The 23,497-nt window shown below is 49.7% G+C and overlaps 9 protein-coding genes across 9 annotated transcripts; 7 read left to right on the top strand and 2 right to left on the bottom strand.

The window, feature by feature from the left end:
• Positions 1-361: 361 nt before the first annotated feature.
• FOXG_07541 (histone demethylase JARID1) lies at positions 362-5,916 on the top strand (the record flags this gene model as incomplete). The annotated part of the gene is made up of 6 exons (XM_018386125.1): positions 362-820; positions 858-906; positions 956-1,768; positions 1,934-2,025; positions 2,069-4,737; positions 4,782-5,916. 6 exons carry the CDS (start codon positions 362-364, stop codon positions 5,914-5,916), a joined length of 5,217 nt encoding a protein of 1,738 aa, XP_018243237.1.
• Positions 5,917-6,530: 614 nt separating this feature from the next.
• On the bottom strand, positions 6,531-7,645 carry FOXG_07540 (GTP cyclohydrolase I; the record flags this gene model as incomplete). The annotated part of the gene is made up of 4 exons (XM_018386124.1): positions 6,531-6,836; positions 6,908-6,946; positions 6,997-7,262; positions 7,318-7,645. 4 exons carry the CDS (start codon positions 7,643-7,645, stop codon positions 6,531-6,533), a joined length of 939 nt encoding a protein of 312 aa, XP_018243236.1.
• Positions 7,646-8,150: 505 nt separating this feature from the next.
• FOXG_07539 (uncharacterized protein) lies at positions 8,151-9,673 on the top strand. The gene is made up of 2 exons (XM_018386123.1): positions 8,151-8,946; positions 8,994-9,673. The coding sequence occupies exons 1-2, from the start codon at positions 8,356-8,358 to the stop codon at positions 9,363-9,365; spliced, it is 963 nt and encodes a 320-aa protein (XP_018243235.1). The 5' UTR covers positions 8,151-8,355; the 3' UTR covers positions 9,366-9,673.
• A 1,645-nt stretch (positions 9,674-11,318) lies between these two features.
• Positions 11,319-12,215, top strand: FOXG_07538 (uncharacterized protein; the record flags this gene model as incomplete). Its single annotated transcript, XM_018386122.1, has 2 exons — positions 11,319-11,333; positions 11,424-12,215. 2 exons carry the CDS (start codon positions 11,319-11,321, stop codon positions 12,213-12,215), a joined length of 807 nt encoding a protein of 268 aa, XP_018243234.1.
• Positions 12,216-14,642: 2,427 nt separating this feature from the next.
• On the top strand, positions 14,643-17,205 carry FOXG_07537 (uncharacterized protein). Its single transcript, XM_018386121.1, has 2 exons — positions 14,643-14,821; positions 14,914-17,205. Exon 2 carries the CDS (start codon positions 15,643-15,645, stop codon positions 17,137-17,139), a length of 1,497 nt encoding a protein of 498 aa, XP_018243233.1. The 5' UTR covers positions 14,643-14,821; positions 14,914-15,642; the 3' UTR covers positions 17,140-17,205.
• A 677-nt stretch (positions 17,206-17,882) lies between these two features.
• Positions 17,883-18,494, top strand: FOXG_07536 (uncharacterized protein; the record flags this gene model as incomplete). The annotated part of the gene is made up of 1 exon (XM_018386120.1): positions 17,883-18,494. The coding sequence occupies one exon, from the start codon at positions 17,883-17,885 to the stop codon at positions 18,492-18,494; it is 612 nt and encodes a 203-aa protein (XP_018243232.1).
• A 533-nt stretch (positions 18,495-19,027) lies between these two features.
• Positions 19,028-19,339, top strand: FOXG_19502 (uncharacterized protein; the record flags this gene model as incomplete). The annotated part of the gene is made up of 2 exons (XM_018399723.1): positions 19,028-19,184; positions 19,236-19,339. 2 exons carry the CDS (start codon positions 19,028-19,030, stop codon positions 19,337-19,339), a joined length of 261 nt encoding a protein of 86 aa, XP_018243231.1.
• Positions 19,340-19,981: 642 nt separating this feature from the next.
• FOXG_07535 (uncharacterized protein) lies at positions 19,982-21,073 on the bottom strand (the record flags this gene model as incomplete). Its single annotated transcript, XM_018386119.1, has 1 exon — positions 19,982-21,073. One exon carries the CDS (start codon positions 21,071-21,073, stop codon positions 19,982-19,984), a length of 1,092 nt encoding a protein of 363 aa, XP_018243230.1.
• A 1,001-nt stretch (positions 21,074-22,074) lies between these two features.
• On the top strand, positions 22,075-23,472 carry FOXG_07534 (uncharacterized protein; the record flags this gene model as incomplete). The annotated part of the gene is made up of 7 exons (XM_018386118.1): positions 22,075-22,099; positions 22,166-22,339; positions 22,386-22,396; positions 22,543-22,659; positions 22,725-22,778; positions 22,980-23,257; positions 23,304-23,472. The coding sequence occupies 7 exons, from the start codon at positions 22,075-22,077 to the stop codon at positions 23,470-23,472; spliced, it is 828 nt and encodes a 275-aa protein (XP_018243229.1).
• Positions 23,473-23,497: the final 25 nt, after the last annotated feature.

Raw genomic sequence — 23,497 nt, 5'->3', positions numbered from 1 at the left:
ACGATACCTTCTGTGTGTTTTGCACAGCCGGCCTTTTTTATATCGACTTACTTGTGTGTATTTCTCGTGTTAGTTGGAGATACTTCCTCGTACTCCCTTCCATGGTATCAATCAAGTACAACTCACCACTAACATTAGACTCCAGGTGCGAAGCTCGACTATACATCGCCTTTCTAGTCATCATTCATACCCTGGTTCCTCGTCGCGATTGAGACCTTGTGGCCTGCGATGCTGGTGAATTATTGACGACGGCCTGCCCGAGTATGAAGTCGACGTACGCCGCGTAATCGTAACGCTCGACCGATCCCAATCCGTTCTTCCTTATTAGTCGCCGCTCAACGCATCGTCGTCCGCTCCCACCATGGTGTCAGTGCCAACTGTTGGCGCCGCGGCTCCTGCAGCCACCCATAGCACGAATGCAAGCACGCGAAGCTCACCCAGTGCTCCCGCTGGCACCACATCGAAACCGAAACCCAAGGTGAATTCTAATGGATACCACCCGACCAATCCACAGACACCTCTCAGCTCACTCACGAGTGCTCCGCTGGATCTTACCTCCGTCGAACGTCGCGGACAGCCCACCGCAGTCAGGGAACCAGTCGTCAAGCAGAGCCGTCCACACGGTCTACAAGAGGCACCGACGTACTGCCCAACGGAAGAGGAATGGAAAGATCCTTTCGAATACCTACGGAAAATCACACCTGAAGCAAAGAACTTTGGCATCTGCAAGATCATCCCACCGGATTCTTGGAACCCAGACTTTGCCATTGATACCGAGGTGCGACAATCGGCGCATTCCCAGCGCGTTCAAGCTATCAATGTGCGATAGCTATCGTTTACTCGTGCTAATTATTTAGAAATTCCATTTTAGAACCCGAAAACAAGAGTTGAACTCGGTGGAAGGGAGTATGTGTTACTCATTCTGACATTATCGCACTCGACTCACATGTTGCAGGTACACGTGCCAACCTTACCTATCTTGATGGCCTTTCAAAATTTCACAAGCAACATGGCACCAATCTACATCGCTTACCGTACGTGGACAAGAAACCGCTTGATCTTTATAGATTAAAGAAAGCAGTCGAGTCGCGGGGCGGCTTTGAAAAGGTTTGCAAGCATAAGAAATGGGCAGAAATTGGTCGTGATTTGGGCTATAGTGGGAAGATCATGTCCTCTCTCTCGACGTCACTCAAAAACTCTTATCAACGATGGCTTTGTCCATACGAGGAGTACCTCCGACTCGCGAAACCTGGAGTTCACCAACAGCTGGAGCAAGAGTATGGTGGACCATTGACCCCGAGTCCTGCACAAACTCCAGCTAAGCGATCAAATGTCAACACACCCCTCAGCATCCGAGGTGATTCCCCAGCGCGCAATGCTTCCGACGCACTCCAGGCCAACATCATTGGAGTAAAGAGTGAAACGGATGGCGACACGCCCATGCCCGATGCCATACCCTCTCAAGCTCCAACATCTGGTGGATTCACAGCAGTCAACTCGGGCGGGTTTACTCCCGCGAATGCTGGCTTCACAAGTGTCAATCGCAGTGTGACCAGTGAGCCAAAAAGCTTCACCCCTGACCCTAAGCGATTTGACAGCCCTGCCTCTTCAGCAAAGAATACTCCGGACAATCGGGCCTCCAGTCTAAAAGAAACAGCATTGAAACGACAGCTAAGCTGCGAAAGCTCATCTGAATCGGCCAGAAAGGACAACGATGATGAGGACCCTGAAGCGGCTAGCAGCCGTCGCAGCAAGCGACTCAAGAAAGGTGAGTGATGACTGTTGGATTCCTCTTCCCTGCTGTCAATCAATGTTGTCGCAACGCAGAGCATTTCCGTTTCCGACTTGAGGACCATACGCAGGGATTTTAGCTGCGATGACCGATCCCGCTTTTCATTGGCTCCATGATCATGGACTAACATTTCTGTCGTAGATGCTGTCCCCACTGTGGCTGGATCGCACATGACGCCATTCCGTCCTTCAGTGCCCAGGATTCCGCGAGAAGAGCCACCACCACCAGGCGAGGTAAGTCAAGTAAACCTCAAAAGGGGATTAGCTGACTTTGCAGAAATGCGAAACTTGTGGCAGTGGTGAAGATGCTGGTTCTCTACTGATTTGCGAGTCTTGCGACCATTCCTACCACCCAGCATGCCTCGACCCTCCTTTAAAACGAAAGCCGGATAACGAATGGAACTGCGCACGATGCCTGGTTGGAGATGGCCAATTCGGATTCGAGGAGGGAGGTCTTTACTCACTAAAGCAGTTCCAGCAAAAGGCAAACGACTTCAAGCAGGGCTACTTTGAGAAGAAGATGCCATTCGACCACGAGCTCAAATGCCATCGACCTGTCACCGAGGAGGATGTTGAGACTGAGTTTTGGAGATTGGTTGCCGACCTGGAAGAGACGGTTGAGGTCGAGTACGGAGCCGATATCCATTGCACGACTCATGGTTCAGGATTTCCGACGGCAGAGCGACATCCTCAAAACCCATATGCGACTGATCCGTGGAACCTTAATGTTCTTCCGTTCCATCCCGAGAGTCTATTCAGGCATATCAAATCCGATATCTCTGGCATGACAGTTCCCTGGGTTTATGTCGGTATGATCTTTTCGACATTCTGCTGGCACAACGAGGATCACTATGCCTACTCTGCCAACTACCAGCACCTTGGCGCAACTAAGACTTGGTACGGTATCCCAGGGGAGGACGCTGAAAAGTTCGAGAACGCCATGAAGGAAGCCGTCCCAGAGTTGTTCGAAACACAACCAGATCTACTCTTCCAGCTGGTCACGCTCTTGACCCCCGAACAATTGAAGAAGGCCGGAGTTCGTGTATACGCTCTAGACCAGAGAGCTGGCCAACTCGTCATTACATTCCCGCAGGCTTACCATGCTGGATTTAACCATGGATTCAACTTCAACGAGGCTGTCAACTTTGCGCCACATGACTGGGAACCTTTTGGACTTGCTGGCGTCGAGCGATTGCAACTATTCCGAAGGCAACCGTGCTTCTCTCACGACGAGCTTCTCTGGACCGCTGCGGAAAGTGCTGCGACAGGCCTAACCATCCAGACCGCGAAATGGCTAGCACCCGCCCTTGATCGCATACACAAGCGAGAGTTACATCAAAGGGAACAATTTGTCGCAAGACATCTTGAAACAGCACCTCATCACTGTAAAATTGGAGGAGGTAACGAAGATACATGCTCTTTGACACTTAAGATAGAAGACGAAGATGTCCAAGACGAAGACGAGCAGTGTTGCAGTTATTGTAAGGCTTTCTCGTATCTCTCGCGCTTCAAGTGCCTCCAGTCGGGCAAGGTTCTTTGCTTGCTTCACGCAGGCTACCACGCTTGTTGTGATCTGCCGGAGCAAGCTCGATTCCAAGGCGAAGGACACATCCTTTTCTTCAGAAAAGCGGACGACGATATGGATGCGATCTACCGCAAGGTGATGGAGAAAGCACAAACTCCCGAGCTATGGGAGGAAAAGTATGACAAACTACTTGAAGAAGAGGCAAGGCCGTCGCTCAAATCACTACGTGCCCTCCTTCACGAAGGCGAGCGCATTCCTTACCCTCTCCCTTCATTTCCCGTGCTTCAGGATTTCGTCAATCGATGCAATGATTGGGTGGGAGAGGCAACAAACTTCATTGTGAGGAAGCAGCAAAACCGACACAAGAATGACAAAGCCTGGCAATCAAGCATGCGAAAGTCCATCGGTAACTCTGAGCAGGACCAAAAGGAGAGAGAATCTCGGAATGTCTCAAACATCTATCGACTTCTCGATGAGGCTGAACACATCGGTTTTGACTGCCCAGAGATTTACCAGCTTCAAGAGCGCGCCGAGGCTGTCAAACAATTCCAGACCACTGCAGCGCAGGCTTTGAGGAACACCTCCACCTTGTCACAGAAGACGGTCAAGGAACTTCTCGAAGAAGGGCGCGGCTTTAATGTGGACATCCCTGAGGTTGACCAATTGATGAAGGTGCTGGAGCAGTCAGAATGGAATGAGAAAGCCTTCACCAACCGAGGAGTGTACATGACTCTTCAAGAAGTTCAGGATCTTATCGAAGAAGGATGCAAGCTTGGAATCCCAACCTACAACGACCATTTGACCTACTATCGCGACCAGATGCACGCCGGACAGCAGTGGGAGAAGAAAGCTAAGGAACTCATTGTTGCTGAGTTTGTTCACTACCCACAGCTCGAAGCACTATCGCGTCAAGTGCAGATCAACGTGCTTCCCGTTTCGCAGGAGACTCTGAGCGCAGTTGATCAAATCCTTCACAAACAACGCGAAGCCCAACGCCAGATAGTTTCATTGTTGGAGCGGTGTCGGCTCCCCGATTTGCATGACCGACCCAAGTATTCGGAGGTCGTAGAGATTCAGAAGAGATTGGAAGACCTCAATTCGAAACCAGATGGAACTCTCGAACTTGAAAACGAACGCAAGCGTCATGAGGATTGGATGCGAAAAGGGAAGAAACTCTTCGGTAAATCCAACGCCCCATTGCATATCCTCAAGAGTCATCTTGAGTACGTACTAGAACGCAACATGGATTGCTTCGATGTCGAAAACGACACGCCTCGAATGCCCGGGGAGCCGGTTTCAAGAGAGGTCAGCCCCGAGCAAGGATCCAGCAAATGGGACGACAGTCGATCCCGACAAGTTTTTTGTATCTGCAGAAGGGTTGAGGCGGGAATGATGATTGAGTGCGAAATGTGCCACGAATGGTAAGTTGTCACGAGAATGTCGTACACGCTTCTAACAAAGCTAGGTATCACTACAAATGCCTCAAGATTGCCCGCGGCAAGGTCAAAGAGGATGACAAGTATACTTGTCCGATCTGCGACTGGCGGATGAAGATTCCCCGAGATGCGTCGCGGCCGAAGCTGGAGGAGCTGCTGGCTCTCGCCGAGGAAATGGCAACATTGCCCTTCCAGCCTGAGGAAGAAGAGGTTCTCAACAAGATTATCGACAATGCACAGAACTTCCGAAACCATATTGCCAACTACTGCAACCCGTTATTGTCCACAGAAGCTGAAGCAGAAACCCAACGATTTTATCTGCGCAAGATTGAAGGCGCGGAGGTGTTACTCACGTACGAGACCAATTTCTTCCGCCAAGAACTCCATAAATGGTGCCCTGTGGCCCCCGAGGCTCCGCCGATCCAAGAGCAGTCCAGAAGCACACGAAAACCACGACCGACAAAACTACAGAAGATGTTGGTTGAGTACGGCGTTGACAATCCTGACGACCTGCCGGAACACGCCCGAGGAAAGGCGAATAGTCTGCGCCGGAAGGCAGCCAACGCTGAAGCCGCAGCAGCGGCGGCGTCGCATTCTATGGGTGGAATCGGATCTGGGTATGGAGGATCGGGATATTACCCACGTTCCGGTGAAGCTGGCAGCCCCAACAGCCACGGAGAGCGTCGCGAATCGCAGTCCTCAGGCCATTCAAGAACCAATTCGGTAAGCCTGGGCAATGGCATGCATGCTGGACCCCTGGGAGCTGGCGGTCCGCAGCTGGTTGTTGACAACTCATCAATGTCTTTGGAGGACAGAATTCTTCAAGGTCACGACGATGGTCTCAACTTCCAAACCGATGCTGAGAAGAGCAAAGCTTTGGAGATTCTTGCGAGGACCGAACTGGGTAGAAAACAAGCCGAGGCCATGTGGGGACCCAACGTTTGGGGAACTGGACATGGGTCTATTGAGAGACGCGTCTCTAATCCGATGGATGAAGAAATGATCAAGCAGGAAGAAGGCAACGTGGATCAAATGTTCAAGGAGATGACGAACCAAGACGAAGATGACGAGAAAAAGATCGATGCTGGGGGAGATGTCACCATGACCACAGCGTCCTTGGAAAAGGAGAGAAATGGGATGGACGCTCTTCTAGACGGGGAATGAGTTTGTAGTGGATGACAAGGGGTGATGGCGTTTTCGTTCGGTTTAAAAATACCAAGAAGGAAAAGGAGTCAGGTCGGTTATGCCATTTGGTGTTTGTTCTTGAGCCAATTTTGTTTGTACGAGATCCATAAAAGGGCGTCCGAGATGGCGATTCAGAGAATACCACACACAAGACGTTGTACTGGTTTTCAGACCAGGCTATGCTACATATACAATAGGCGGCTACGTTACGTTATTAATGAGATGATTTCATTCAAACTCTAACATGGTTATGATATTCTCCAGGGCGTTGAGCCCGGACATCTAATGGGACAATGGCTAATAAACGCTCTACCCGCCTTTTTTCCTAGAAAATTTGATGACAACTTGGACCTGACCGAATTTGTTGAAGACATGGCCTCTTTCTTTCTTTTGTCCCAAAACCGCCCTTTGAAGGAGAACCTATCCTGATCCTGAACGCCAAAAATGCAGATAAATCAATGGTGATGGTACTTGGTGCATGTCTCATCACATGTACTCTTCCTATACATGATGAATGTTCTTCATAGGCTTATCGTTTCCATCATAAGCATGTTGAAGATTGCTTCGGCCTCTAATTTGCGACCGTATACTCTCTATCGGTTAATGCCAATAAGGTTGAGAAACTCATTGCGCGTCTTGGACTTCTTCTCGAAGCAGCCAAGGACACAGCTCGTGATTGTGCTGGTAGTCGTCTTCTCGACACCGCGCATCACCATGCACAGGTGGCTCGACTCCATGACCACGGCGACGCCCTGGGGTTTGAGGATCTCCATGATGGCGTGGGCGACTTCTTTGGTGAGGCGTTCTTGGATCTGCAGACGGCGTGCGAACATCTCTGCGATTCGGGGGAGCTTGGATAGGCCGATGACGGTCTCGTTGGGGATGTAGCCGATGTGCATCTGCGGGGAAAAAAGAAAAAAAGTCAGCTGTTTGTTTGATTCTCGTGCGATTTCGGAGGAGGAGCGCAAACCTTGCCGGTGAATGGTACGAGATGATGCTCGCACAGAGACTGGGAGTTGTTAGCTATATTTTTGCAATTGAGTGAAGTAAAGTACTTACGAAAATCTCAATGTCCTTGATAATGACCATTTCACTGTGTCCCTCTCTGAATAGAGCCTCGTTGACCATGGTTTCAATGTTGTCCTGGTATCCCTTGGTTAAGAAGAGGAGCGCCTTTGCGTAGCGCTCTGGAGTTTTGAGAAGACCCTCGCGATCGGGATCTTCACCGACACACTCTAGAATAGTGCGCACAGCGCCGCTCATACGTTCCAATCGCGCAGCCTGCTGCTCCTCCGTCTCCTCTCTGCGCTCTCTCGTTCCCCGACCTTAAAACCGTCAGTAAGCGTTAACCACCAGCACCACCGGTAAGAGTAAACATACTGGGTCGACTGAGCCCATCAAAGTCAATGACAGGACTGGGAGATCTCGTCTTCACCACGGCGCCCTCTTCAGGAACGCTCTGGGGTGCAGCGCGACGCTTCTTGGGGATGGGTTCATCGCGGGGATCTCGCGAAGCTTTGGCCAAGCTATTGCGACGCTGAGCGAAAGCACTCGGCTTTGCGCCATTGACAGCGATGGCATCGCCGTTCTTTCTCTTCTTCTCCTTGCGCTCGCGACGGCGCCTGCGGGAATCGTCGCTGCTGGACGATGAGCCCGAGATGCTTGCGACGTCGTGGGATCTCTTCTTTCCGTCTTCGGAGGTAGGCATGGTGGCGATGTCTGTCTAAGCTTTGCAGAAGAGTAAAGGTTAGAGGGAATTGAGAGAGAGAGGATGATGATGGAGGAGAAAGAGGGGAAATAAGTACTAGGTATCTTTATGAGTCAAGAGAGGAAAAAACAGGCGACAATTGACGACAAGACTCAAAAAGCCCAGAAAGCTAGACAGTACGGAAACCGAATTGATTGAGTCAGGGTCCAAATGTCTCTCTCTCTCCAACCTAAGCCAATGACCGGATCCAAACGCCGAAAAAATTAGAGGGGCTCCACGGGATTCGCGGGGGAATGCTTCTGCTGCAATTATTTTCCCACGCGGTGCCTTATCTTATCAGTACCTAGCACGAGCTGTTTGACGTCAACGGCCTAGCAGCATTGTCTCAGTTGGACAATGGGAGCAGAAACGGTCGTTGGCGCCGTGGGTCCGATCATGTGGGTATCCACGTGACTGGACATCACGTCCGTTCGGAATAGCAGACGCGTTGTGCCTGTTGCTCCGGATCATCCTCCGAAAGCCGTGAAGACGAGAGACGCATCTTGTTAACGACTTTGCGAAAAACGCCGATATCGAAAATACGTATCTTTTCTGACGGACGCCTTCTCGGAACACGTCGCTGTTGCTGCACCGCATAGCTTAGTCACAGCGCCTTTCATTTCGAAACCTCTCCCTTTCACCATCAACTGTCACATCTCGAGATTATCACAATGGCTTCTCCGCCCTACGCAACCTCTCCATCGGGAATGTCACCGCCCTACCCATCACCCGCTCAAATCCCCAACAAGAAGCGCCCATCAACCCTCGACGGCTCCGCGCCTCCACTCAAGCGCCGCAAGCCCTCCCAAACCTCCGTCTCAACCAGCTCCGCCGCCCATCCTCTCCGCCAAACGTCTTTCCCCCCCGAAGCACGATCTCCGTTCCCGCGCTCTCCATCCGTCGATGCTCAGTCGCATGTGAGCGGCAGCGCAGTCAGCACGACAGCCAGCGGAGCGCCGAAGAAGAAACGCGGCCGCAAGGCAAAGAACGCCAAGCCAGATGATGCTCGTGAACAAACGCCCAGTCTCGTTGGAGGACGGGCACCTACTGCTGTGAGCGGACAGGGTGGTGAGAAGGAGGATGACGATGAGGACGATGAGAAGGCTGAGATGGCGCTTGAGGATGTCGTTGCGAGAACGCAGGAGCAGAAGCAGGAGGAGATTCGACTGAGAGCTATGCTTGTTGAGGCTTTTGATTCTCAGCAGTATAACCGATACGAGCTCTGGCGTGCGGCTAAATTGGCCGATAGTGTCGTCAAACGAGTATGTTATGTCTACGCCGGTTCAAATTTTGATACTGACATTTGCAGGTTGTCAACGCTACGGTTTCTCAATCGGTTCCGCAGAACGTTAGCACAGCCGTCAAAGCCGTCGCCAAGCTCTTCGCTGGTGAGATCATCGAAGCCGCTCGCAATGTGCAAGGAGAATGGATCCACGCTGGAGAGAAGCAGAGCGAACTACCTACGCCTCCCCCGTCGACAAATGATGACCCTGCCGCAGCAGAGGAAGAGATTGATCTCAAGCGCGGCCCTCTACGGCCCGATCATCTACGCGAGGCCTGGCGTCGTTACAGGCTATCTGGAGAGAGCCGTGGTGTAGGGGTGCAGCAACTCTGGCATGCCCAGCAGGGCGATGGAGTTGAGCGCTTTTCAACCCGTACAGGGAAGCGACTTTTCAAGTAAGCTATGACGAATAACAGGCGGCTACGATAAGGATGAAGGTGACTGCGATACAAGAAAAAAGCGAGTCACGATGAGTGCAAAGGAGATTGCACAGGATGATCGCCAAGACATGGTCCAGATCAGTGACATAGATCTGACTTGGCAGAGATGGAGATGGAGATGAAGATTCTTTCAGGCGTAATAATGATACCCCCAAAAATCCTGAAACAAAACAGGAAATAGAACTTTGTACAATACTACCCAAATCAAGAACATGAACGAGCATGTGCCAAGAAAAGTCGTTTATCGGAAATAACAATGACCCGGACGAATACTGCGCTGTCCCTTGACAAATGACAAGTACCTTGTAACTCGTAAAAGACCGAAATTTGCTCGCTCAATATTGATCCGGTGGGCTGATGTATTTCCACGTGGTTGATCGGGACTTGCGCAAATCACATACGAAACGAGTAAGGCTTTGCACGGCACAATTTATCCAGATTGACAAACCTTGTGTACGAAGTCACGAATGACATTCAAGTGTTCCTGGGTGCCTCAAACCTTTTAGACCTTCGTATACTAGCCGCTCTAAACCCGGTAAATAAAGACTGCCGGCTGAGTCTGGGAGTGTGGGGAGCTAGCAGAAAAAGGATGTTGGCTGTAAGCAGAAGCTCGATTTAGCGCACGCCATCCAGTGAAGAGTGCCGGGGTGTTGCTGTCGATAGGGAGCAATTTCCGTGGGTGGAATCATCTTGGATCGCTGATAATACAACGCTCGTACTTGGCCGGCGGTAATATCTCATGAGACTTGCCAAGCGGGACCGCGGGGCATATGGGAAAGTCGGCACGTACACAGCCACTTTGTGCAAGTTGTAGCTGTTGAACAGTCTTGTCGATTGGAGCCAAGTCTTGGCTGCTGAGGTCTCGACTCTTGACCTTGACACTCTGATAGTGGGCTCCGCTTGTCTTGTCTATCAAGTGCGGAAACTCCTACGGGCTTTTGTAGGAATTCCTTGGCCAGGCTGATGATGTATTGAGCCTCGGTTCAACATGGCCAAGAACACCATGTCATCGTCTGGTCAGCTCGTAAACCCAACAGATATTGTTTCGACGAAGGGGAATCCTTCAGTGACAGCTCCAACGCCCAGTGAGTTCACACCTGGTCTTGGCAAACCTTGCAGGGCCTAGACTCATCAATCGACATTCTGTCCCTGAGCTCACCGACCCTGCAATAGTGGTCTCTCCTCCAAGGAGATTGGTCTCAAGCTTGCCCTTGATCACCTTAAATCGTCAACATCGCAGCTTAATCGGCTATGAGGAGCCGAGAGGCTGGCTTGGCGGTCGGCTGGACCGAAAGACCGTGGCGCAGCAGCTGCGAGCCCAGCAATGCGTTGAAAATTATGGGGCGCCTAGTCCTCTGGGCATCCCGCAATCAGAGACAGAGCTCCCCGTAGCTCCCTGTAAGACTCGGGTCTTATTCAGTCAAGGGAGGTTAGGGCGGAAAACTCGACAAGTGTATCCACCAGCTTCTGCCTGTGAGCAACGTTTCACAGCTAACTTGTAGTTTGAGTCTTGCGTGATGTTGTCAGGTCGCTGTGAATTGCTGTAATTGTAGAGAGCTTCACGGAACTCTGGGTGTGTTAAGCTTTGGAGCTCCTCTCGAAAAAGACCAACAAAGTCAGCAGGTCCGATTGAGCTATGCACGAAGTCGTGATAGGGTTGCCATGGTTCAATATGTTTAAACATGACTGGCGCTAGCGTTCCTTGACATCGGCTGGATCTGCACCGTCAGGACATGGATCTTTCGCCAAGAAGTCAGTGCTTGGCCATCAACGCGCGTCCTGCTTGGCGAGTCCATACGCTGTAGTTGGATCCAGAATGATTCGGCGAGGCACTAGTCAAGGTACAGCATGAGTATGTAAAGGACGTAGCTTAGACTTTGGATCGGCATCCAGATGAACTGTATTTGCCAACATGACAGGAGGAAAGGTGAGTTCTGATCCTCATCTTGCTGGTGTTTGTCGCCAGCCGGGTTCGTCCTGTTTTGCAGTGTACTCTGTCTGACACATTCCTCTGCAGAAGGAGGGCTCGACCAATCCATCAGCTGTCCGGATTCGTGACAACCAACGACGGTCCCGTGCACGACACAAGGAGTATGTCGAAGGTCTGCAGAAGAAGCTTCAAGACTATGAGCGCCGAGGTGTTGAAGCGACGTTGGAGATGCAACAAGCAGCTCGCAGTGTTGCTGTCGAAAACTCACGCCTAAAAATCCTGCTGGGGTACCACGGCATCACTAATGAGGACGTTGAAAAGTTCTTGCAGAGCTTTCCAGACCAACCCGCTTCAGAAGCCGCAAAGGCAACGATTTCACAGTCGACATCTGGTCAACCACTTCTCGCCGCAGCACCCAAGATCCCTCTCCAACCCCTATCAAGAGGACACTCAGCAGAACCCCCGAGGTCAACGTTACCGCCTCCCCATATCGCACCAGAGAAGACGAGTACTCGAGATGTGGTGGACGCCGTCGTAGGGATCAAGAGAGACTCTCGTAAAGCTGGTCTTCCCAGCGGACCAACGCTTCCTTTACCAGTGGAGCAGCGGCAACCGCTGTTGCAACCTCGACCTCAACCGCCCATTCTGCCAGCATTGCCAGCTCTCGTCCTCGGTCAGGGTAGGCCAGACCCCAATTCCCTCGATAAACTCTCAGTTCTTGCGACAGCGAGCGTACATCAAGAACCTGACAAAAACAAGCACCACCGCACGCATTCAAATGCCGATAGCCTTCGTGTACCGAGCCCGTCAATACTGGGGCAAAGTTCGCCAGCGTCGTCACATACAACCCCTAGTCGAATAAGTTCGACATCTCCGTGAAGCCAGAAGGACGGATACAGCTGGAATACGGCACAACGAGTATCCGTGCCAACGTACATATTTGACAACACAGTCCATCGAGGGAATATGGTTGAGGAGTCTGGCGGCGAATTCGTAAAAAGAGATACCAAGAAGCGGAAAGAGAACGGAGTTTTTGAAGGTGTTGAGCTGATTGAATGGTACCATAAAAGGTAGCTTTGCCTTTGTCTCGTTGTACGTATGGCCAGGCACTACCCGGCACAAGCGCAGGCTAACGAGCTTCTTGACACGAGTCTCCATGTCCAGAGAGGATGCACCAGGTTGATGTCAATGGTGCTCAATCTAGGATCAGAACCGAAAACAGAAAGGAATGGAAGCAATGCTGCCATCAAGCAGACGTTGACACCGAATACTTGCATTGAGAGAGTTTCGATACATGATTAACGATAGAAGTCGCTGGCGAGATACAAAAGATACCGAGTTTTGGAGTTGGGATAGATTAGAATTGGTTTCAGGTTGCCGTTGTCGAGAAAGCGATACCAAGGGTATGAATCGAATCCGGGGGAGGCTGTGCATCTTGGCGATTCAAGTTGAAATCTTGTCTGGCATGGCAAACTCTGGGCGTGAGATGCTCGGATATAAGTAGGGCTGTCTCTAGTCGCTCAGATGGGAGGCCGCCAGGTGGAGATATAAGCTTGCAAGGGCGGAAGACTCCAAGAAGGCGGGGAACATGGTTTAGCCGCGCGAGTTGGAGGGCGTCTCTCGAAGGTCGTTGGAGGAAGGATTCTCAACATCTTGGTGTGTTGAGACGAACACGAGACAGAAGCAACAATTAGCCACAACGAATAAACGTCGAACCAACAGCACCTTCTTGCTCCAAGTGTAAACCTCATCACCGTGAACGGCTTGTTTAGGGGAGGCAACAAAAGTCAGAACCTCGATCAGACTTGGGTAAGATATCATAAACTTAGGGGACCCTTTGAGGAGTTTATTTTCCTAATCAAGAGATGCCAGAATAAACTCCTCAAGAGTCGCCTAGTTAAATGATATCTTACCTGAGGCTAGTCTCGCAGGAGAAACCCCTTTCAGAGAAGTTCTCTTCTCGGCCACTGATGTTGGAGTCCTCCCAAGCCGAGAGAACCGGGATCCAGTTGTTGATCCACACCGGCGTCATATTGACCCATAGAACTGCAAGGTTGTTGGAGGTTTGGAAATGAGATTAGATAGGAAGGGATTGATAATCTCTCGGCCGAGTGGGATATGGTAGAATTTGCAGTGGTTTGCTCTGGTTGTTGGGTGGGTGTGTGGTTTCCGCGGAATTGTCGAGGTTGGCAGGGCGAAGCTGCAGGTGAGCTAAAGGGGCGTTGCCTGGTGCGCTCTGTGCTGAGGTGAAAGCTTGGCAAGAATCGGTGTAGCAGATCCAAGGTGAAGAAGGCCTGCGAGAAGATTGAGGAGGAGGAATGAGTTGAAGAAGAGAAGTCGAGCAGAGAGCGCAGTCAAACAGGAGAAAGGACGCTCAGAGCAGGAAGTTGGCACGCGACCGCGTTCCTGCCACGATAGGGGCCAACCTGGAAACGTCGAATGACAGAGTCTCTATTGAGCGAACAAGAGATACCTTAAAACTGAAAAGAGAGGAATATAATTGGAGAAGAAGGAAGCCAGGTAGAAAAGTCGGTGATATGTGGTCTTGAATGAGCCGCACTTGCAAGCATCAAATTCATGACGTCGGGAAGCATACCAATCGGCACACGCCGGTGACAGTCACCGTAGCTTCAGGCCATCCCAGGGACCGGAAAGTGGGTGCCTAACCCTGTAAGCCACCGTAACGATCGTCATCATCTCATGCGTCGACAAGGGGGTCAAGACTCCGTGGGTGAGATTTTGGTGCATGATTGGTGGACTCGCTTGGTTCAAATAAGCTTAATCGTCTCAAGGTGTGGCTTCGGGTTATCATCCGGGCAAGGTTGAAAGTTTCTTGGCCTTATTTCTTTGAAAGGTTGGTTGGAGATGAGGAGAAGCTGGGAGGGCTTTGTGCAGTTGTGTCATTGTTCAATTGGGCTGAAGGGGGTGGTTTGTTCGTGTAAGTCGAAGTTCAATAACAGTACAAGCACTCGCCTGGATGTCCAACGTTATCGTTACAGTCATGAAGTTGAATCAAGGTATACAAAGTTCAAAAGACCAACGAACCAAACGCTTTCGAAATCTCACTCGCAACGGTTTCGCGGGAGGGTTCGAAGTTTAAATGTTGCCGAGGGCTAAGATGGCCGCGCGGCCTCGCCAACAAGTTGGTCCCATAATTGGTGGTGGCAGTGCACCCAACCTATCCCATTCAACGTCACTCATCCGCGGAAGCTTTACTTGCAGTAGAAAGGCACTGAAAAAAAGCAACGAGATATGTTTCAAAGAAAAGTCACGATTGGATCGCCAATTGCACGGCTGTGCTTGGTGGCGGTGCAGCTGTGGTTGGGGTGATTTGAGATATGAGGTTATTGCCGAACCTAGAAACACCAAGCAAAGTGACCAAAGTGAGTGCACATGAACAGAAAGACTGAGACTTTTTGTTCAATTCTCCATGGTCCTTGGTATTACTTAATCAGGGGCAGTACAATCATAATCATCATCTCGTAGTAAGTTCTTTCCTCGAGACAGCACCCAAAGCAATCTCCATCTTCCTTCCTCAACAGGGTAACTTGGCTTTCCTCCAACACTGACCTCACAGAGAAGACTTCCAAACAAACGACATTCTCTCTTCCATCCATTTTACACCGAAACGCATCAATAAATCCCCATCCCTTGATATCAAAGCACATCGATTTTCTACCCCGTTACCATAACCATGAGCGTACCTTGGCGGCTTGACGACCTTGTCACCTGGGTCATTGACACTAGCCCGGACAAACGCCTCAGCTTTGCTCATATCCAGGGGCCTCCAGCTTCAGCCAAGGCGATCAAAATACCAATGGAAATCATCGAATCGCCTCGAATTCGGGATGACCACCCTACCTTTATTGTTCAGGTTCTTCCCGACTTCAAGAGGAATGCAGTGATCCGAGGTCAAAACCCTTGGTCACCGAACCTTGAACTCGAGCCAGGCCAACCTATGCTGAAGGTTGAGACATACCTCGAATCAGTAGATCATCTCAAGTCTAGCTACCGGGAAAGGAAATAGGAGTCATCACCCGACGCGATTTCAGACCGAATACTCTTTATCATCGATGCTGACCCTGACTATTCGGCAGAATATGCCCTAGCATTGGCTGCCATCACGACATTCGCCGCATCAAGAACAACTGCTGACAGTGGCTTGCATATAAAGGTGGCGACTATATCGTGGGAATGCATCCACCAAGTCACGAGAGAGCTGTTTGAGAGCTACAACGGGAGTATTTTCGAATTCTCGCTCCGAAGATCTGACCCCGAGCCAACAGAGCCTGTGATTCTCAAGACCATGCCCTCAGATCTGCTTAAGTATGCTACAGTGTCGCCTACTAATGACTCAGGGCCTCTATGCCTACGCTTTCGGGACGCAATGCATGATGCCGAGGACCTGGATGATTGGAACACCATGCCATCACAATGGGATCCTTGGATCAGAACATCCAACACAAAAGGGAACTGTAGTTCCATTCCGACAAGTTTAGAACAGCCCGGAGCCAAAATACAAATGCTTCATATGGATGCAAACTCGAGAATAGCAGAACTCTTGCCCTCCTGCCACTCTGTCAGCATTCTTGCGAGTCCTACGGTCCGTCGAGTCATCTTCGATCGCCGCTCTCATCAGTTGTTGCAAACCTTTCTGTGGGTCTCAGCGTCGGAAGAACTTCAGCAGTTTTCATGGCGTTCCCGGGTGGAGAGTTATTATTATCCCGATGTTCTGTGCCTCGATCACTTCAAGCGGCATCGCGCGACAGAACGTCGAATGAAAATCCGAAATGAACACGCCGAAGGGTTCATGGCTGCCCTTTTAGAGTTTACTGAGTGGCCTCCAGGCATTTGGGAATTGATGAGAATTGCTCAAAAGAAGGACGATGTTTTCAATCATGGTCGGGATCGCTTGCTCTTCCAAGGAATTACGAACAGTGAGCAAGGGCAACTCCAATTACCACACAGACCAATCACCCGCGAGGCATTCTATGCTCTTTTGCCAGAGGTCAATTACGACTGGCGTCTCGCCCACTTCCTCAGCATGCATTCGAGCCCCTTCATCACCATGATAAAAGCACATCTTGCCCCGATGTTAGCAGCGGGAAATGGACCCCTGGAACTGCTCCATGTCCGGAGATTTGACTCAAGAACTAAGACAGCGATGCAAGAGTGTTTAAACCAATGCTCCCTAGTATGCGGCGCCGGAGCCTGGGTACGTCGTAGCACTCTATGGGCAGCAAAAGGCCTAGCGGGCACGATTGATGAACAACCGTGCCCTGACGCTACTACCCCTATGGCCGGTGATAGCATTCGAGTTCTCACAGTTGCTTCCGCATGGTTGTCGGGATTCAATCTAGTCCTCAACAGAGTCTTACGCGAGAACAATGTGGAAGTAGAGGAATTAGCCACCATCCAGGAATCTGTGAATGAACAAGCCTACAACCAGATATCTCGAGACCTGCTGCAAGCATATTCACACCAAGTGGCTTTTGTATCCAAAAAGAAATTGAAAGAGGGGGAGTTACCGAAGCTGTACGACTTTTTCACAAAGAGACCTTTCAAACCCAACCTAAATCTTGCGGTGATCGATTGGGACTATCTTTTCGGTCAAGAAAACAAGGTATTTGGTGTTTATACGCATTTGAAGCGTTTGAGTGACGGAGGGACTACTGTTTGCAACTGGACTTGGATTCCAGCTGGAGTATGGAGAGAAGTCAGAGAAGAAATGGAAAAGGTTCGGGAGAAGAAGCAGATTAAGAAGGAGAATAATAACGATGAGTATTGGCAAAATAAATTTTAGAATAACCAGGCCCACGGGGGCAAAATGAGGTATTCATTGATTATCACGAAGCTATAGAACAGAGACTATCTTAATATAACTTCAGTGCTCTTTGCTCATCATCAAGTTTCGTTGTGGTGGAACCTACAGTTTATTGTCAAGGTCACCCTTGAACTTGAGGCCATTCCCAAGTCCAAGACGCCGTAGATAGTGAGGCATGAACTAGATGTATAAGCCACACGGGCGTCACCAAAGATGCACAGAGGCGTGTGGTCTTGTGATTTGATAGAAAGTGCACTGATTTCGCTTGGAGAGGCCACATAACAAGATCTACGAAGTACTGGTAGTATCTACAAGGGCTTGTCCTTTCCCAAGGGTCCTTGGGCTCCTGAACTTGGTATGTGTTCACGAGAACAGCCCATGAAACTTGGGTGACAGCAAAGAACTGCTGCTATTGTGAGCTCATTGTCCTCTTCCACACATCCGGGTCAGACGTCATGAATCGTATTTCACGCTTTCTATTGTTGCTGCAGAGAGATTTGCTGGGCGGCTGCGTGCCAGTTGCGAGCTCTAGTACGGGGCTTTTGTGGGAGATTCAACAAGCTCCTGAACAGTAGAGCGTGTTCCCCTACTTCAACTAGATCGCCGCACAACCTCCTTTCTCTTTTCTACACGCCTAATGCTCGGAAAGAACGAAAACAGCGGGAAAAAACTCAATAAGTACTTCTCCACAAACCCCATCACTTCTTTTTACAGCCTTCAAAATGCCTCATCCCCGGATCCCGGGCTTCGCTGCCCTTAAGCGGGCCAACAAACTTATCGACCAAGAGGCCCGACCGGAGATACAGGAGAAAGGCATTAGCCTGGTTGAAAGCCTGAGCCTTCGAGGCGTTACCACAGACAAGTCATCTGGCTTGAGAATTGTCAACAATTCTCCTGGAGGTGGACGCCAGGAGAATGTTGTGGCCAAGGTTCCCGGCCTGGAGGGCACCTATGCTGCCGTAATCGACAACCAAGACAGCCTCCTGGAGGCATACAGGATGATGACTCGGGGACGACTGAGTGTGATATTTGCTGTGCCCCCGAACGGCTCGGGGGCCAGCATGACCACCGCGGAAATTCCCTGGAGTGTGCTTAAAGCCTCAGAGGAAGCTGCCCCTTCACAGACGGAGGAGAAGGAGAAAGACGACGAAGAGGACTCTGTGACAATTGTTGCAGATGACGAGACAGTCATTGGCGGCGACGAGAGCACCGGCAAGGTTGCGAAGAAGGCAAAAAACGAGGCCTCTCCCCAGACAACTACCGCCAACCATGACAACCAGCCAGAGAACGACGTGGATGTTCCCTATCCAGACTTGGCTGGTCTAGTTATCTGAGAGTAAGGTCAGTGCAGCCCTGAGCGAGAAGCGGAACAGTTACTGACATTCTACAGGGCATGAACGCCGAGTGTGCACACCAGCGCACGCAGATCCAGTGTTCAATACGAACAGTAAGCGCCCTCGAACCCCCAAATGCTACGCTTGATACTGACTGTTGAGTTTCCAAGGACCCTGAGACCGAGACGATAACAGGATAAACCGCCGCATTAGGTTGCCGCGAGTGCCCTTCCTTGATTATAGACAGGAGTTAGGAACTGAATGCACATCCCCTTTTGCGCCCAAACCGTAGCACGTATGCCGTCGTCGAGTCCGACTTTCCCTTTGTGATGTTCATTTACTGTCACCCAAATTTCGAGGCTAGAGTGAGTAGCGCCCTCTGTGACCCAAGTAGCAACAGTACCCATCTCCCCCCCTCCACGAAAACATCAACCAAACATCATTCTTTTCTTCACACATCATCACATCAACAAGCTTACGCATCCCGTCGAAAATAATACATTCGTTACCAAAACACAACTACCATCAAAGTCATGTCCTTTAACTCATTCTTTTGCTGCCGCTGCTTCAGAAGAAGCCGTGTCAGGATCAACAGCCCAAGCGAGCAGTCAGAGGATTTGGAGCGCGGCGAGCCTCAGCAAGAGAACGACTTACAAAACAATGAGATCCCGGAAGATGACGACCAGCATGGTGAGCCTCAGTAGGAGAGCGATTTGCAACATAATAATGCTAGGCAGCCAGATATTCAGCACAGCGACACCGAGCAAGACGTCCCTCAGCAAGACAGCGATCCGAAACCACATATCGACGCTCTGTCTCAATTCCCTCCATACGATGGCGATTAGTACTACGACGATTATCGGGATGAGGTTCCGCAGGCCAACAATACTCATACCAACGGGGCCCAGAATGGCATGGATTTACAACGAGACAGCGGCACTCAGCAAGATCCGGGGCACAATAGCGTCCATCAAGAAGGCAATTTCCCATACAACGACGATCACCAAGGCCACATTCGAGAAGAAGACAGCATTAAGTCAGAAAACGATCTGCTGTCAGATAGCGACAACACGAGTCAGAAAACGATATGCAGAACAATGACATTCAGCATAGAGGTGCTCAACACGACGAGACTCAGTACGACGAAACTCAACTCTATGGCAGAGCCCGTGACCCGCCGCCGCCACCTCTATCAAATAAGGAATGACTATATAGTGTTTGTATTCACCGATTTCATGAGGGCAAGGCATCCTTTGGCTGTGTAGTTGGTATAGTGCCTGAAATGTGTATCTGAGAGTGTTATTTTGAGTTGATAGAACCTGTGATAAGGTTGGAGGTTAAGAGAGGCTTCAGTCCCAACCCACAAAGGTAAAGAACACAAATTAACACATATGGGCAATATACTCCTTGTCCTCCCTGGTGTTGATAGACCCGACAGCTGATGCTTGCGTCGTGCACCTTACCTCGACACGTTTTGGCGTACTTAATTATGAGAAGACCCTGGATCCTCTCAAGTTTCTCTCATTCTGCTGAAGAGACTGCAAGTAGATGGTGCTCTCAGATGCAGTATATCCATCGCCATCCGTCTTCAGCCCCGCCAATTCATAAATCAGTATCAGCCTTGCGAGAAGAGCACTCCCCATTAGTCGAATCACAATTATCGCAGAGTCTCTCACACTAATAAAGACCAAACTCGACAGGATAAGCGTTCCGAAGAGTGCTTGAAGACAATCGCCTACGTATAAAGCTGAAGCAAGAGTGAGGAACCAGCCCGTGTGTCGTCTGTTAGCTTTGACGTGAAGCTTTGACTGCCATGTTGTTGGTGTAAGTTCGGACCAAAGTCTTCCTCGATCTTCCCATGCACTTTTCGTCTCGACGGCTATTTTTAATCGTGCGGCGATGTATCCAAAGAAATGAATGGCTAGAGCTGAAGCGGTCCAGATAGCGGGGAGGAAGTCTTCGGCTGGGGCGAATGTGCATACTGCTTGGAGGCAGAGTTGGTATGTGAGATATGCATTGTTTGCGACTGATGCAGCGGCGATGATGTACTCGGCCAACGACACAATCCCCTTCGCTCCAACAAAGCGCGGTACACCAAAAGAAGTTGAAGATTCGGTGTCCATCTTGGTGATAAAGTCATCGTAATCCGTCGCCGTAAGCGGCCTGACTCCAGAACTACACATCGCCAACACCACCGCTAATCCCGGTCTTCGATACGCCAATATCGCTGTATCGAGATACGAGGCGCTGAGTAACTGAAGCACTGATGGCGCGAGACCAAGAATGACGGCAGCCGATGCGAGTTCAGCTTTTCTGAATTCTGGCATGGTGTTGAGGATGCAGTCGATGACACCATAGCCTGGACGAAGGGCGGGACTTGATATGTTGAGGTATGCTTCTATTTCGGAGGAGCAGTTGTATTTGAGTTGGTCTTTGAGAAGAGGCTCCCATGCTGGGAAGAATTCTCGGAATTGTTTGTTTGAGCGTCGGAGGGCTGTTGTGGGCGGGATGAAGGAGAGGATGATCACTGTAGAAATAATGAGGTTCAAGTTGCCAAGCTTTGCTAATTGGTGGGCCATTTTGATTGAGCTACGGATGATAGCTTGATCAAAGCTAAGAGTGACGCATATGGGAATAACAACAAGGCTGCCTGAACAGGGAACACCCTCACTTTATGCCTGCTCCATCCATGCTGCAAACCCCCAACTGTTCAGCTTCAGCCTCAAATCCTCCATATTTCAAAGCGTCAATAGTAAGCAAACCAATTTCATTATTCCCGGTTAAAAATAGACAGGCCGTCTTCAGCCGCCAGCCTTGTTCATTTACTGCGGTTATGATAGGTAGGTCGGTGGCCTCAATGTGACCGATGTGACTGTCATGCATATCACCTGCAGGATGTGAGACATGGGGATGGAAACGGGGTTATTTTTAGGAACGCTGAAGGAGGATCATTTGTGCTGACATGCGAATATCCTAACCATTCCTCAGGGAGCAAGAAGCTTAGGATGTCTATCATGAATGATAGAAGGATAAATGGAGACCTGAAAAGCCTTTAGTAGTCATTTTTATCATTGAAGGGGAAAAGTCCCAATACTCGCCGCCTCTGGCCATACAGAAGTTTGGTGTTGCAAACTTTAGTATCGAAGATATCTCTTGAGTCTTCGGACAGTAATACACCAATGAACTGATTACTAAACAAACATGTATCTCGAATGACGGCTTGTTCTGCCTTTGACTGGGCGAACAGGATTTGATCCTGTGAGGGATCACCATGTTCTATGGCCATCACAGATCTGTGGCTTGTCAATATGAAAAATAGCACTATTCGGATAGTTTGATCGATTAAAACAATGTCATAGAGACCAAAGGCTTAACGATAGAGTTTCAGCTAGGATGTTCGGCATAGCAAGGACACTATAGTCCTTTAATACAAAAGTCATATAAAGGCTCTGTTTCTTCCTTGTGAGATACGAATGTCAAGACCTGTGTCCGAATGAATGAGTCAAAATATCAAAAAGATCCAAAACCCTTCGATTCCAAAGTCACATAACACTAGTATTTCAATCCCATCGATAGCATGATGTCTCGAAATATTCTCATCACCGGTGCAGCGGGATACATGCTCGTCTCCCAATCTTCCTTCGCAAACAACTAACAAAACCAAAGACGAGGTTCCATCGTTGCGAATCTTTTATCCAAGCACCCTGAGACCACTAAACAACAAGTCTTTGCCGCCGTCAGAACAGATGAGCAGGCCAAAGCTCTTTCAACCCTTGGCATTAACGTCCTCAAACTCGATTTATCAGATGAACAGGCCGTTGTCAACGAAATATCCTCTCAGAAAGGTAACAACCTGCTACAGAATAAGAAACCTATACTGATGGTCTCTAGTTGGTGTCATTGTATACGTTGCTGATAGCATCAATCCCGAGCTAGCTTTACCTTTGATAAAAGCTCTGGAAAAACAAAAGGAGTCAGCTGGGAAGCCAACGTAATTTATCCATGTAGGTTCTTCAGTCGATCCAAGTATGACTTCTGACATCAGAAGACCTCAGGACTGAGTGCATTCTACGCAAACTCAGGCTGGCCACGCACCGTCAACAAAGATACAGATGCGGTATTCGAGACGGAGAAGGAGTTTGCAGACTCATATCCCATTCGAAAGGTAAGTCAGCCTGTATAACATACGTGCAAGGGGTTGACATTCCAAGACCGACGTCATGGTAATAGAGCATGCACAAGCCCAAGGTGTTACACCATTCGTTATTGTACCTTCTATCGTCTGTAAGCGAAATCATTCCTTTGCCTTGATTGATATTAATCAGCGAACAAGATGGAAGAGGAACTGGCTCGTGGAATCAACTCTCCGTCGTGGTACCAGGCCTGACACAAGCGAGCCTCAAACTTGTAAAAGTCTACAAATTCGATGAGAATATTATAAGCTCCTGTAACAAGCTTTAAACTTCGAATGCTGACAAGTTACAGTCATTACAAGCTATTCACATCAGTGATCTAACCGCCTTGTACTATCGAATCATACATGCTGCTCTCAAAAATGAAGACATACCAAGCGGAAAAGAAGGATATTACTTTGCAGTTGCTCATGAGATGGATATGTGGGAGTTCCAAGATCATCTCGCCGCAGCTATGAAAGCTCGAGGACTTGTGTCAAGCGATAAGCCCGAGGTTTATTCTAGTGATGAGTTCGCCGCAGAAGCTATTGATGTACCGGTTGAGTTTCTGAGTGCTCTTTACAAATCTGGGTAAGTCATTCCTTTGTTTGTTGAAGGGAGTTCTGACTATATACAGAGGTAATTTCACAGCGACACGACCACAGAGTATTGGTTGGAAACCTGAGTGGAATAAAGAGCGTTTCTTGAAGAATGTAGATGTTGAGATTGAGGATGTTATTGAGTTGGGAAAGGCAAAGAGCAGTCTGATTGATTCTCTGTTTGCTGCTGTTGGGAGGCCACGATGATGCATTGTTCAGCAGTGAAAGCATA

Source organism: Fusarium oxysporum, chromosome 4 (genome assembly GCF_000149955.1).
Source record: "Fusarium oxysporum f. sp. lycopersici 4287 chromosome 4, whole genome shotgun sequence".
Classification (NCBI taxonomy): domain Eukaryota; kingdom Fungi; phylum Ascomycota; class Sordariomycetes; order Hypocreales; family Nectriaceae; genus Fusarium; species Fusarium oxysporum.
The sequence above is the reverse complement of the archived record's forward strand: the minus strand, read 5'-3'. Positions and strand labels throughout refer to the sequence as shown.